Below are 14,292 nucleotides of genomic sequence, written 5' to 3' on the forward strand. Positions count from 1 at the left end.
ATGACTTGAAGATGTCATAGGTAGTTGATGGACTTCTTCCGCGGAGCAGGTTTGGGCAAAGGACCATTAGTCCACTAGTGGTTGATTCGTGACGTCACTTGACAGCATCTCGGCTTGAGAGGATAACAGCCTATGCAGCTGTTTGAATGAATGAGCGAACTGTGTTGAAATGACTTGAAGATGTCATAGGTAGTTGATGGACTTCTTCCGCGGAGCAAGTTTGGGCAAAGGACCATTAGTCCACTAGTGGTTGATTCGTGACGTCACTTGACAGCATCTCGGCTTGAGAGGATAACAGCCTATGCAGCTGTTTGAATGAATGAGCGAACTGTGTTGAAATGACTTGAAGATGTCATAGGTAGTTGATGGACTTCTTCCGCGGAGCAAGTTTGGGCAAAGGACCATTAGTCCACTAGTGGTTGATTCGTGACGTAACTTACGCCTGTGCACTAATTTTCTCTTTTCACACTCCGCCATTGGGCATGCAGAGCCTCGATCTGGCAACGTTACACAATAAAAATAGCCGGTTCAGTGATCTGAACCCCGACACGGGAATCACTGGACCGGCTATAGTCATTGTGTAAGGTTGCCAGCTCGAGGCTGTGCATGCCCATGGCGGAAGTGTGAAAAGAGCTAATAGCAATGTGTGAATGTCTCTGGTCCAAATGCTGGTCAAAATATCATAAAAATGTCACGTAATTCCCGGTCCTGGCTCCCTGCTTTGCATTGTGGTGTGTCCAGCTTTCGGTCACCAGTGAGGGACCTTACCCCGTGCTCCGGTTCCAAATAGTCGACTAGAGTTGTCCAACCATCCAAAGTTCGAGTGAAGTTAGTTGAACTATGGTCAACTATAGCTCGTGCCCGAACCTGCCCCTGTTTGACTGCTAAAGCTAGTTAATCATCACCTCTCGAGGGCGCTCTATTGAACAACCACGGGTAAGAGTGGCTCATGCACAACTGTCCATGCACATTAAAATTTACATTCTGAATTCTCTTTTCAGACTGAACGTGCATAATCCCATGAATGTGGCAATTGCCGATGATTGAATGGGAGAAATACAACCCAATAAGGGTGTACAATGCAGCTAAAAGTCCCATACATAAGATCCATGTAGTGTATTTTGAATGCTTGAGGGCCACGATAAGGACATACACAATTAAAGAGGATTGCGTATTAAGCCCATAACAACACCAACATCACTCCATGCTTGGATGCACTCTGGCAGACAGTTGTAATCAATTAGAAACTGCAAGTCAATCACACACAGGTCAATAACTGAACAAATCACAAGTCAGGATGTAATAGTGGATGAATTACGACAAGAGGAATGTCTCTGTCACAGTTCATTGGAATAGCCTGATACTTGTCCTGAGACGGGTTGCGTAAGGTTTGAAGCTTCGCATGTTGGAATGAAGACAAGAATGATGTTTGAGGGTGACACCATATGACTTTAAAACTATTTTAAAAAGAAGTTTTGTCAAGTGACAATTTGGGAGGTTTACCAGCTGTTCACAAAATTTGGTTAAAGGTAGAGTGGACCATTTGCAGCTATCCAAAAAGTAACCGACCAAATTATTGTTGAAAAGCCTACTTGGTTAAAGATAGTAATGACACTAAACTCCCTGTGAAATTATTCCTTCTGGCATGCTGTCATTTTGAGGAAAGCAATACGAGAATGTCATTTGCAAAGATGTCTCAAGTGACACATTTGTGGAAATTTCGATTTGTAGTTGGTTTGTAATTGGGCGAATCCGTAATTGAGTGCAAGCGTTGACTCGACCCACACGCCCGAGCGGTTCAGTGTGTAACATCACGTAGCCATAATTGGCTGAATGAGAATCATGTCCCGAATGCTGATTTCGGGATTGTGTCACAAGAGGGTGCAATTTAAAATATGACATGGCAACTTGTGAACTGAAATCGAGATCCAGAGTATTGTGTTTTCTCGAAATATACAGCTATTATTCGTCAGTTCAGTGTGTAACATCACGTAGCCATAATTGGCTGAATGAGAATCATGTCCCAAATGCTGATTTTGGGAGTGTCACGAGAGGGCGCAATTCAAAATATGAAATGACAACTTTTGAACTGAAATCGAGATCCAGACTATTTAGTTTTCTTGACATATACAGCATTCACCGAGCCAAAACTTCAATGGGTTCGTTAATTGTTAAGCATCTGTCTTTAGATTTTGAGCACTTTTGTTGCTTCGAACGAAAAAAATGCACAAATGACAAATGGTCCATACTACCTTTAAGTTCGAACAGTCTCTGTAACTTTTACTTAAAAAAAAGGCCAATGAGAACACCGCTTTAGCCAAATTTCGCTTGGCACATAAATTTAATCCGCTTAAAAGTTCTATGTAATTGGGCTCTGGGTGACTTTTGACGAGTTGGGAATGACTTGTGATGACTGGATTACAACCCTCTGCGTTCTGGTCACACCATGCATGGTACTCACAATCAGGAGGTAAGAGTGCTTTGACTTCTTCCTCATCAGCTTTGGGTTCCTGGTCTGAGAGGGGAAAGATTTAGCACCGAGATAGAATAATATCAGCTGACAGAACTTGAAACTACTTACGAAGTTTGCTTCTTACTTGCAGCACATGCGCATGGCAAAAGGCAACAAATGCAACTTGTATGGTATTTTTGGGTGCAATCGGTGGATCTGTGTCATCGCCCGATTGTGCTGCGCCATTTATCAATTGCGCTACGTCATTGGTAAATCAAGCTACATTATCAGTCGATCGCCCCGCCAATGATTGACTGTGCTGCCATCGGTCAATCACCTTTATTCTTTCCGATTCGCGGTTCTGGAGAATTGTTTTTAAAGACGCAAGTACAGTCTCAGATTTCCCACAGGATCGACCGATCCCGCAAACGCATTTCTGCAAGATTGCACATGAGCACAAATCCACCAAGTGGGCCCAACAGCATAATTATCACTGGTTGTGAACTGTAAGACTGTGTTGTCGTCAAGCCCTGTCACAAATCCTGTCAAAAGTCAATCACAAGTCCATTCACAAGTCCCGTCACAAGTAACAGGGAATGAACAATGACAAAGGTACATGTAAGCCTTTGTGACAGTTCATTTGAATAGCTTGTGACTTGACTCAGGACTGGAGGACTTGTGATGGACTTGTGAAGACATGTGTTGGACTCGCAAGTCATGCAATGGACAATACTGCCATTAGATGACTGCATAGGTCACCAAAATCAACCAAATAACGATCCATCATGCGTAGTGCTTCAGCAAACATAAATATGAGTGTACAAGCAATGGACCCAAATGGAAATCATGTATTATCCTTAATTGTTTACAACTTATAAAACTTCCCATCAACATGTAAAACACAAACAGTTCCGTGCAAAGTCATCCTACAAGATGTAGACTGAACTATGTTTCTGCATCACATGCAGTTAAGATAAAAATAAGGGAATAAATGTGTGCTTGGGAGGTGTTAAACACTATGTTTAAGACTGGTTGGAGTCTGGAATGCTGATAATTACTTCACCTCGGGTAATTATCAGCATTCCAGACTCCAACCAGTCTTAAGCATAGTGTTTAATACCAACCAAACACATATTTATTCCCATTCATAAATACCTTTTTGGTTAAAAAGCCATAAAAAGTTGCAAAGTTGACAACTTCTGACAAGTTTTGTTTTACCATTTTACTCTGTGTCTGGGACTTTTTTATGATGTGCGAAGACAAGATAAGTTTGCGGTAGCACCATGTGAATAAATCTCTTTTGTGAGTATGTGTGGTTCTGAAAAGAACTGGAGGGACTCAACGTTTCGAACAGTATGCTCTGCCCGTCGTCAGGATGATGTGCGACACCTCTCATTATAAGGAGATCACATCAGTAGCTCCCAAGCCGGCGGAGCACGTGGTGCTTACACGCACGACCAGTTTTAAACTTCGCTGTTTCAACACTGACCAGTGTTCTACCGGCAGTTTAAAACCAACCACGTGACAGGCTCACAGCCAATAGGAATGGTTAAACCGTCTCAGGTATTTATGAATAATAAATAAATAATATACTGAACACTTATAAGGCACTTGTATCTAAGATTCCGCTAACGGGCATTATCTTCTCAAGAAAATAGGGCATATTTAGCTTGCATAGCATGCTAATGTTTCTTGGCAAAATTGTGATTCTTGCATCTTGATTGGTAACATAAATACCAACAGAAAGTTAATTGCGAGCTTTTGCTTTTTGTTTGTTTTAATAATCATCCACAATTCTAATTTTTCTGCGTTTGAATTATTACCTTCATTTTGTACTCTGTGCTGCTGTTTTCTATTGGGAAGTTTCACTGTGAATGCTAAGAAATAGTACACTGCTGTTTGTAAGGGATGCGAGTAAGTGCTAAGTTCTGACATAACTGGTACTAACTTCTAATATTTTGGGTACTAAATGCACTAAAAAGCCATTTGTGCTTATTAAAATGCAGTTTTAAAACAGGTAACACTACAATTATCAGTGAGCTAAAAATATAGCAGTTTGCCCTGTCTGAGTTCGGAGTTTTTAACAAAGCGTTCCAAGTTTCCTAAAATGATTTTTTAGTCAATTCTGGAATAAAACGAAAAGAGGTTACAAACCTTAAAAGTAGAAAATATTGTTTTTCTTATTTCACTTTTTTTCAATTCAACTCTTCAATTTAGACTTTGTCAAATATATTTCTGGGTTATTATGGAAATTAAAAACCTTGTCTCTATTTGGTCAACAAATTAGAAACCTAACGATGTCAAAGGGATGAATTTCAAAGAACCACCACCACATTTACATGTACACAAATTAAAACATTAAGTACAACAGTTGAGAGAAAAAAGAATCTCACAGTTATTCAAGGGTATGTATAGGTGATAGTATAAGCCAGTTCGGTGTTTCAACTGCGCATGCCCACAATGATATGGGTCACAGGTCATTCGGGATAATGGAATGCCCATCGAAGGCACATGAACGTGCAAGAAGACATAATCACACGAGCAGAATGGGCCTTTGCGTAACATTACAAGACACTTCCATTTTATCCCGAATGACCTTTGATCTGGACTACGTCATCGAGATACCGAACTGGCTTATTATGGCTGCATCCTAAACTTGCCGCCATGCCAAAAAAAGGATAGATTTTGGGCCACTCGATAGCAACACTGAGTGAATGTATGTGAAATGGGCAAACACAACCGTTTCATGACATACGTCACTTAACAACAATCTGAGTGGTTACTTTAGAGACCGTCACAAGCAGTTACATGTACCCCAACGTTTTACACAGAGAGTATACAATCAACTATCTTGTTCAAATATTCAATACAAACACTCCATGTAGAGGTTTTGTAGAAAGGTTAGTGAGAAAGTTTATGGGTTTTCTGAACAGAAAAGATTCTGATCCATGTATTAATTCAAACAAAAAGAAATTTCTCATTTCGTTAAATGTTCTCTGATTAATCCGAGTTCCTTTTGTCTTTACCAGAAAATGGTAATGTTGCTGAAAGCATAAATATATCTGTGTGGAGGGGAACAAAATAACCATTGTTAAATGTTAAGTCTTGAGAGATGTTAACGATGTAACGTTTTTTAAGTCGAGTCTCCATGCTCTTTGTTAACAGTGTTTTAGTTCAGGTTCATCATGCTGGGTCTGACTTACTCTCCGTGTCGGCTTTTGATGACAAGCGACGGCGTCGCCTCCTGTGGCAACTGACTTCTGGAGGAAAGAGTGATGTTACGGAGGGGTTTGTGTTTCTTACGGCAAAAAATGACTGGGTAGTCGACTCGAAATGAATTGAGAATTTCTTGGACCTGCCTCACAAGACACTATTAGAGAGTGCTACCTCGAAACGTTTGGAGTATCCCAAGGTACATGTACATGCATGAAGTGCCATCATGTTATGGGCAATTCCACGATTACTCACGTTACATTTTCGTAACGTGAGTAACCGATATTGTGCGTCTTGTTTATCATACGTAACACATTTTTCTGGATGTCATCTTTGGTGCTTAGGTAGGTCTAGGTCTACTCTATCTACCATGGGGATAACAGTTATTAAACCTTTTCAGTAAGGTAATTACAGCCCAAGGAAACTCAAAAGTACATCAGAAATGGAACGTGAGTAACCGTGGAATTTACAGTTTTCCTTTTTGACATATGAATATAAATCTTTCCCAAGGTAGATGACTGCACAGTTACACATTAATTAATTTATTGATTTATTTTGTCACTCTTAAATTTATGTGTAAATTCTATTGAGGCACTAAAAAGAGTCATGTTTGTTCAATTTCAAATAATTAGAACTGAGTTTATGCATGCTGTTAAAATTATGTGGCAAAATATAATTTCAAACTTCCAAGACAGGTATCTTTGCTCACACTGTTTAAAGCATATTCGTTTTTTACTCAATGTTTCACTATAAGGCATCAGTACACTCTGGTTTCAAGTGGAACGTGTAACCCAAGTTTTTTTCCCTAGTAAGTACTTCTTCTTCTTCCTTACAAGTGCAGACTTCATGGCTGAAGATAATCGCACTGCCAGAAACATCGGGGCGAACCCCTTCTCTTAGCGATAAGTGTACTTTAACGTGCTTTAACGTGCATTATACATTATACAACACACAGGACCTACAGCTTTACGTCCCATCCGAAGGACGAAGCAATAATGGTTAAGTGCCTTGCTTAAAGGGCACAAGTGTCCGGGCCCGGGCTCGAACCCACGCCACTGTTGCTTCTGAAACACCGGAGCATGAGTCCGGTGTTCTTAACCGCTAGGCCATGACACTCCATTGTCCGTTGATTAAGAGAGTCACAATCTCCAACAAAGTAATTTTAGGTACCCCTATAGTTCACAATTTACAAGTCATACTTATAAGCTACCTGCACGAGAAATGCAATCACTGAACAAGCCTGAGGAAGTGAACAGAACCTTGATGTGTGATACTGCAGCTCTCGTAGTAAAAAGAACTAATTCTGAAAACCATGAACTGTGAAGGAAAATGAGTGGATGTAATGACTTACCTCCATTCTCCAGGGCCGGTGGTGAGGTCACCTCCGCTGGTTTACTGGCTGTAACTGTAGTTGAAACTATTGTAGTGAGGAAAAAAAGAAAATTTTGTCAACTTATGACAGAAAAGAGCACTGGCTGCAACCTCTCAATGCAATACATAACTTAAAGAAACTTCAGATTAGAGCTAGACCCATCAATATCGTGACCAAGGGCCTACTTCATTGATTTGTTAAGCACACAAATTTGAAAAGCACAGAATATATTCACCTAGCACGAACAGGTTCACAAAACACAGTTTCACTTAATATACTTCATACATATTCATGATCGAGAGCCGAGATCTCATTGGTCCATTCACCATCATATGTCAGCTGCTAGTTTTGCTCTTTACCAAGGGTGCACACAAGGTTTCACGCACAGGTTAAATACGCATGTGTAGTTGACTATCACACAGGTTACCACTGGGCTAGTCTACTAGGCATGTGCTTTACGAAGCAATTGTGGAACTAGTACACGGGGATAGTGCTTGCAGCAGTTGAAAAGATGAGGCACAACATTTTGCCGCGAAAACTTATGCGTAACTTCATGAAATTTTTGTGAATATGTATGAGGTATAGTAAAACAAATAAAACATGGTTTAGTTCGGGTGGACAGTCAATATTACCTCACCTCGGTATTGGAAGTTGACAGACTATATTCCCTCAGCTTCGCCTTGGGATCTAGTCCGCCAACTTCCAATAGTTCGGGAAGCTAATATCGACTATCAACCCTCAAACCATGTTTTATTTTTTTATACTGAGAAACTCCATGATATCGGGCCCATCTCTGCAGTGTCGTATGGATGTTCAAATACAAGTACATTTGCCACTCGCTATCACATGGTCAATTCCATACAAAAAATCAAGGTCTAAGTAAAACACTTGATTTTATGTGCAATCTGAATCTATTTGGAAATATGCATATTGTAAAAAAAAATGTGTCTTTTTAAGAGTAAGGAGGGTATATTGTTTTAATCCTGTGGTTTTGGAAGAGTCGTCCTTGGAATCACCTATTACCTGTTTCTTCCGGTTTGTCATCTTTATTTCTTCTCCGATGGGACACATCTGCAGTAATAACAAGAAAAGGTACAATGAAACAGTTCAGGCATTTCTAATTTCCATTATCTTTTGGGTGTTGTGTAAGCAAAAAATTCCTTTCATCTGTCCCACCTTTTAGTTCAGGGTTCTATACTGTGCACAATGACATTAGGTTTTTTTTAATGTCTCAGACGTATCATTTGTTGAAAATAAGTCAAGTACACATTTCAAGTACAGGAGAATTATGTGTTTGGAAAAAAGTTGTCTGTTAAATCATCATTCTGTGTGGTTAATTTTAGCAGCAATGTGCATCTCACATCAAAATGTTGAGATGTACATATGTGGGCCTGTTGAAAATATCACACAAAATGGTAATGTAATTGGCAATTTTTTTCAGAGCACCATACACATTCCGTACATGCATGGTCCCTATTATTGAATCATTACAATGCACAAAGAGCATGACATCCAATCCTTTTTCCACTAGTGCAAATGACCACCATTTGGTATTATCTAATATTTTTCTGGTGGCACAATGGCATCTCAAGATCTCTCTAACTATTCCAGTGGTATGTTGTCAATGAAATACTACATCAACTACATGGAAAAAGAGAAGGTTAAAGTTAGAAGTTCTGGAAAATGTAGTATTCACTTACATTCTGTGGTGGTCAGTGGTGTGCTAGAATCTGCAGGTTTGAAGTTCCTTGGTAAGGTTGCTGTTAGCTCTGTTAATGAATGTATCGGGTACAATAGAAATTATGATTCAGAGCACACAATGGTGTTTGTGACACAATGCATTTCAAAGAGCATTCATCCATGTCAATCTTACCTCTGCTCACACTGGCAAATAATACGAACCAACTTTTCATTTAGTATACACTCAGACTTTTCTGTTAGTAATTGTTATTATGAACTCTGTGCCAAGCATCTCCCTAAATGGTGAAAGAGAAATTGTGACATTTTAAACAGGACGTTTCTAAGTCGCATCGAACCAAATTCTGCAGTAGATTTCAATTATGAATGTGAAAGCTTGCTATTTGAAACAGAAATGCGTAAGTCACAAGATGGGCAGTTGCAGTCATTCGGAATGACCCCAGAGTCTAGTCTATGGAAGATTACTACATCAAGTTCACCTGTCTGAAAGTGAAATCTATTTGGGTCGACCCGAGTTGCTCCAATTACTTTTTGGTTCAGGGAGACTCCGGAACACAAGACAGATTCTAATGTCAAACTCTTAAAATGCCAAGGCTAACATATGCCTGATACTCGAGAGAAGACACTACTGGATTCTGCTCACTTAGAAGAAAATTAGTAGTGCAGGTGGAGTGTGCTGCCCACTTGAGCTCTCGTGAGTGGGCGGTGGGCGCTAGGCATCATCTATTTTTCAATTACGGAGTCCATAATGCCAGCACATGGTAGTTTAAACTCACCATATAAGATGACACGAGTAATGTGGTTAGGTGATATTAAACATATGCACATACAGATTGTGAATACGGTATGAACATATGGGAAGATGATCCTGTAACTATGGTGAAATTTTGGAGACAACAGTGATGTGATCTGATGTGTGGTGATCATTTGACAAGCTGCTTATAATTGCAATTTTCTTCTGGAGATCACAGCTACAGTGCACATTGCGTAAGATTATGTCCGTCTTCAAGAAAATCTCATTACTTCAAGAATATTTGCTTACTTCAATTTCCCAAATTGAAATTCTCACACATGCTCTACATGTACGTATGAGAAGTACAGAGAAAGAAACGTGAGGAATATGTCATCGCTCACAGGAGCCTTGTATTCTCACCGTTAGTCATCTGTGTGCAAGGCCAGGTTCTATGTCTGCCTTAAGGCGATCCATACCCCACATAAATGTGAATGCAAATCGATTATGATGTCATCAAAAGCATGAAGCATCAAACATACATGTAAGCAAGGAAATTTGCCGTAGTTGAAATGTGTTCAATGTCATAACTTTGTGCTTGTGCTTCCATGCTGAACATGCACCACCCTTTTAATGAAGTACACTGAAGGAACTTCATTTTATTACAGCATGAATGTTTTTTTGCCGGTAATGTTGATGATTTTTTAGAGGTCTGTGCTTAAGAATTCTGACAGACTTCTATACCACAGATTCCTCCTCAAAAAAGTTTGATGTTAAATTTTGCTTGCTCAGTCTGTGATTATCAACATATCTTTCCCTTTTTAGTCCAAGATTTTCATGTTCTTTATGAGCATGATACATATACTGCGTTTGCGGATTTATTAGTTTTCCCATGGAACATCAGATTTCTAATGACAGCATGTAACCATGATCTGGTGCCACTGTTATCTTGGTACATGTAGCAATTAGCATCGAAAACATCATGAAAACATTCAGACATATGAATGAATGAAGGCCAAGGGATATTGCTGATAGGGGCAAGATGGGTTATCATTATTGCACGAGGATAGAAAAGATCATCTTGAGTGGAGTAAGGGTTACAGTGTGGTGTCAGAAGTGGGATGACTTAACAATATACAATTGTTCATACAGTGTATGGCAGTTCAGTGGTGACCAATCTGCATAGGGACTGTTAAATGCGGAAGATAATCATATGAGCAGGGCTATGCAGAAAGATATTTTATGATAACTGGGGCAACACAGAAGTCAGTTATTGGTGGCAGAAGTGGGATGGATAAACTCTTAGGGATCTCCAGGATACAGTTACAATATGGTAGAAAATGGTAACTTGGAGATGACATGAGGATATTCATGTATGCATTACAGACCAGAATGGGGATAAAAGTCATTGGGCACACTCAAAGTTAATATCCAGTTTCAAGATAATATGCAGACATGTGTGCATTAAGGTTATTATGGAGAACAAGATCACACAAGTAAGATGCAGCTGGATGGCTCTAGGCTTGAGCTAGGTGAACATAGCACATAGAATTTGGCAATTCAGTGATGACCAATGCACAAGATATGCATGTAAGGACCATTGATAGTTATACACAAAGAGATAGTCACATGAACTGGAGAAGCACTGAAGAAGTTATTGGTGGCAGAAGTGGCATAGAAGATACAGTTACAAGAGCGTTGAGGATGTTGACTTGAAGATGACATGACAGCACTGACTGGAATGGAGGTAAAGGTAATTGGGAGCACTCGAATGTTAACACCCGGTTTCAATACAATCAGCTGACATGTGCTGCATTTACATGTAGGTTATCAACAAGATTGCACAAGCAGGATGCAGCATGATGCCTCAGGTGGTTGAGTTCCATGACCTGGAAATAAGTGATGATGGTCAGTTGGTTAAGGCAGACGCTGCATATTTAACACATCCACACAAAATCTGTCATTCCATTGTCACGGCAATCATTAGATTACACAGCGGGATGCAATGAGATGATTCAAGGGTTGAGTTAATCTATGAGCAGGGAAAAGGTGATGGTGGTCAGTTGGTTAAGACAGCAGATGAATAACACATCCACACAAAATCTGCCATTCCACTGCAACAGCAATATTAGTAGGGAACTCGGTGGGATCTCAAAAAGGGTTGGTGAGTCCTGGGAAGAGGTTGATACAATCCAGGTATGGGGTTAGGAGTTGAGGGTGGTCCAATGCAGTGGCGTGGAAGGGCAGTGGGTCTTACTTTCGGCAGCCTCGGCCTCTGCTGCCCGCTGGGCTTCTCTCTCTCTCCTCCTACGCCTCCTCTCTGTGACGTAATCCGCTTTAGGGAGATGAAGAAATGATGGCAATTGCTTCAATGGTGTCAAGCTTGGACTGAATACTGACCAACACTGAATTGCGCTGGCATGAATGTCCATGGTCTCATCATATAATGAATGATACCCAATAGTCCCTGCACTGGCCCAAGCCGCCTGGCCTGTTACTCACTGTCCCGTCCAATGACTTCCCCCTGCACTGCACATTTTTATGGATTCCTCAGCGAATGAATACAATGTTGTACAATGTAGTGCAGGTGCTAATGTGTTGAACAGCTCATGGGAACAATGAAGAGCTGGTTACAATAATATTGGAAACTTGTTGGTAACCTAAATGTCGTCTAAAATACCATCAAAACACACCGAAATACAAATGTATAAAGTTCCTGTTTTTCACACGTGTTCTAACAACGTCCTTCTTACAACACGAATTGGTCAGCCACATCGGCAAGGTAATGTGACCAACTTGGTGATTGCATGGTTAAAACTTGCAGGCGATAACACATGCGAGTCTCAATCCATTCAAGCTTTGACAATTTTTCTCGCAAGTCTGTGGACAGTATACAATGTTTACAAAATCACACGGGCAGACCATAATATTAAAATTCTAGCAAAAGGTAGCATCGCCCTGATGCAAAATGACGTCATCTGTTACAGAAACATTACTCTGGAAAAACGTCAAAACTGATTAGGTTTAGAATTGTAAGTTAGGAGTAAAACTAAGCTGACCCCCACTTACTCTCAGCAGGAGTGGTTGTGTTAGTGGGAGGTGTGACTGAGGAAGGAGTTTCTGAGGATGTCTCTCTTCCGTGATGCTTTCTTGCAGGGGTGTCGTCACCTTCCGCGGACCGCGCTCGCGTCCTGGCGTCTTCTTCAGAATGTCTGACCCTACTTGGCGTGGTGTCTATGCTTGGTTGCGTTCTGGTGGGCATGGTTGAGGTATCGATGGGTCTCGTTCTGGACGGCAGCATGTCATGGCCTTCTGTCGCAAATGGTGATGAGGGGGTAGTTGATGTGTATGGGAGGGGATATAGGGGTCGAGGTAATGTGGACAGGAAGGGTAGGTGGTAGAGGTGTAAGTGGAAGGATTATTGAGAGAGAAATTGGTAAATAGTTAGTTCAATGATAGTTAGAAATAGTTTGCTTTTGTTTTCTGCCAGGACTGGGGTGCAATTTTAGGAAAATGTTGTTGGAACAGACACTTCTTGACTAGACAAGTTCCATTGCTTGATAAACGGACTGTGGTGATGCTTTCTCTTATGATGTCAGGAAAAAAATGAAATGAGAATGAAATGAGGCCTAAAACAATTTTTTAAAGGCCTGCAAACAACGACATTGACAAAATGGGAAACCACCAACATAGGACTAGTTAGCTCAGTTGGTATAGAGCGCCGGAACGGCAATCTGGAGGTCGCAGGTTCAAACACCGCTCCAGTCAATTTGGTTTGTTCAACTCTAAAAATTAAAAGCTTCACTAACAAGTTCAGAAATTTGTGTTGATCTTCAAATGTTGTCCAAATGGTGAGCTCAAAATGCTTTTTAGATGTTGGGAGGGGGTAGGGCCAACTTTTTTTAAGGGGGAGGGAGCATCCAGCCCTTACCATCAGACTTGGCTTCTGCTGTCTCTTTCTTGAAAGGTTTCTTATCTTTTTCATCTTTTGAGAGATGAGAGAGATTTGGTTTTGAAAACCAAATAATTCACTAACCGACCATCCCCAAAACAAGCATGCTTCATGACATGCACAATCTAACTCCACTCAGGGTGAAGAGAACCCTGTTATGGTTTTACTGATTCATGGAGTAGTAAATACAATGTGATACAATTTAATACACAGTTAGGAAACATGTGGCATCTTAGTTATCAGACTGCCACCATGTCCATGCAGCAACATGTTAAAAACAACAAAGTGTCACACAACCTGAAATGAACAAGTTTAGGTTTGACAGATGCTGTGCAGGGTCAATGGTTAAGTACATGTTATTTCTTTTACTGTTGGGGTGTTGGAGAATGGTGCTGAAAATTGAACCTCTTCTTGCAAGAGTGCCTAATGGATTTGCACCCATGAGAGAGCGCTATCTGATGTAACATGGTTTGAGGGTGAATAGTCAAATTTAGCTCCCCGAGGCAAAGCCGAGGGGACTACTTTGTCGACTTCAGGGGAGCTAATATCGCCCATCCACCCGAAAGAAAGCATGTTTGTTTGACTATACCTCACATACATTCACCAAGATTTTGTCAAGTTATAACGCATCAGTTATCTCGATAAAACGTTGCTGTATGCGTGCCGCCACCTTTTTATGTAGCTAGGGCGATGTTCAAACGTACCCTGTGCGATAGTTCCACGATTACTTAATAAAGCTCATGCGCAGTAGACTATACAATAGTCAACGTCACATGTTTATAAATTTACCCCGTGAGTGTATCCATACATGCATGCGCAGTTGGTAATAACAAAAGTAGCAGCTGACACGTGATGGTGAATGGACAATTAAGAAT

The 14,292-nt window shown here is 40.6% G+C and overlaps 1 protein-coding gene across 13 annotated transcripts in view; it reads right to left on the reverse strand.

Annotated features, from left to right (window-relative positions):
- LOC119745717 (FH1/FH2 domain-containing protein 3-like) overlaps positions 1-14,292 on the reverse strand; it is a 122,558-nt gene that overhangs the window by 44,297 nt on the left and 63,969 nt on the right. For 3 of the 13 annotated variants that reach the window (XM_038222264.1, XM_038222290.1, XM_038222354.1), the window contains 8 exons: positions 13,397-13,450; positions 12,535-12,774; positions 11,723-11,800; positions 8,738-8,806; positions 8,061-8,108; positions 7,017-7,082; positions 5,656-5,712; positions 2,462-2,515 (listed from right to left, as the gene is read on the reverse strand). In XM_038222264.1, coding sequence (XP_038078192.1) covers positions 2,462-2,515; positions 5,656-5,712; positions 7,017-7,082; positions 8,061-8,108; positions 8,738-8,806; positions 11,723-11,800; positions 12,535-12,774; positions 13,397-13,450 — 666 coding nt within the window. Of the gene's footprint in view, positions 1-2,461; positions 2,516-5,655; positions 5,713-7,016; positions 7,083-8,060; positions 8,109-8,737; positions 8,807-11,722; positions 11,801-12,534; positions 12,778-13,396; positions 13,451-14,292 lie in introns of all 13 variants that reach the window. The other 10 variants (XM_038222272.1, XM_038222345.1, XM_038222327.1 and 7 more) reach the window with 6 other exon arrangements.

This window comes from Patiria miniata, unplaced genomic scaffold (assembly GCF_015706575.1).
Source record: "Patiria miniata isolate m_02_andy unplaced genomic scaffold, ASM1570657v1 HiC_scaffold_12, whole genome shotgun sequence".
Classification (NCBI taxonomy): Eukaryota; Metazoa; Echinodermata; class Asteroidea; order Valvatida; family Asterinidae; genus Patiria; species Patiria miniata.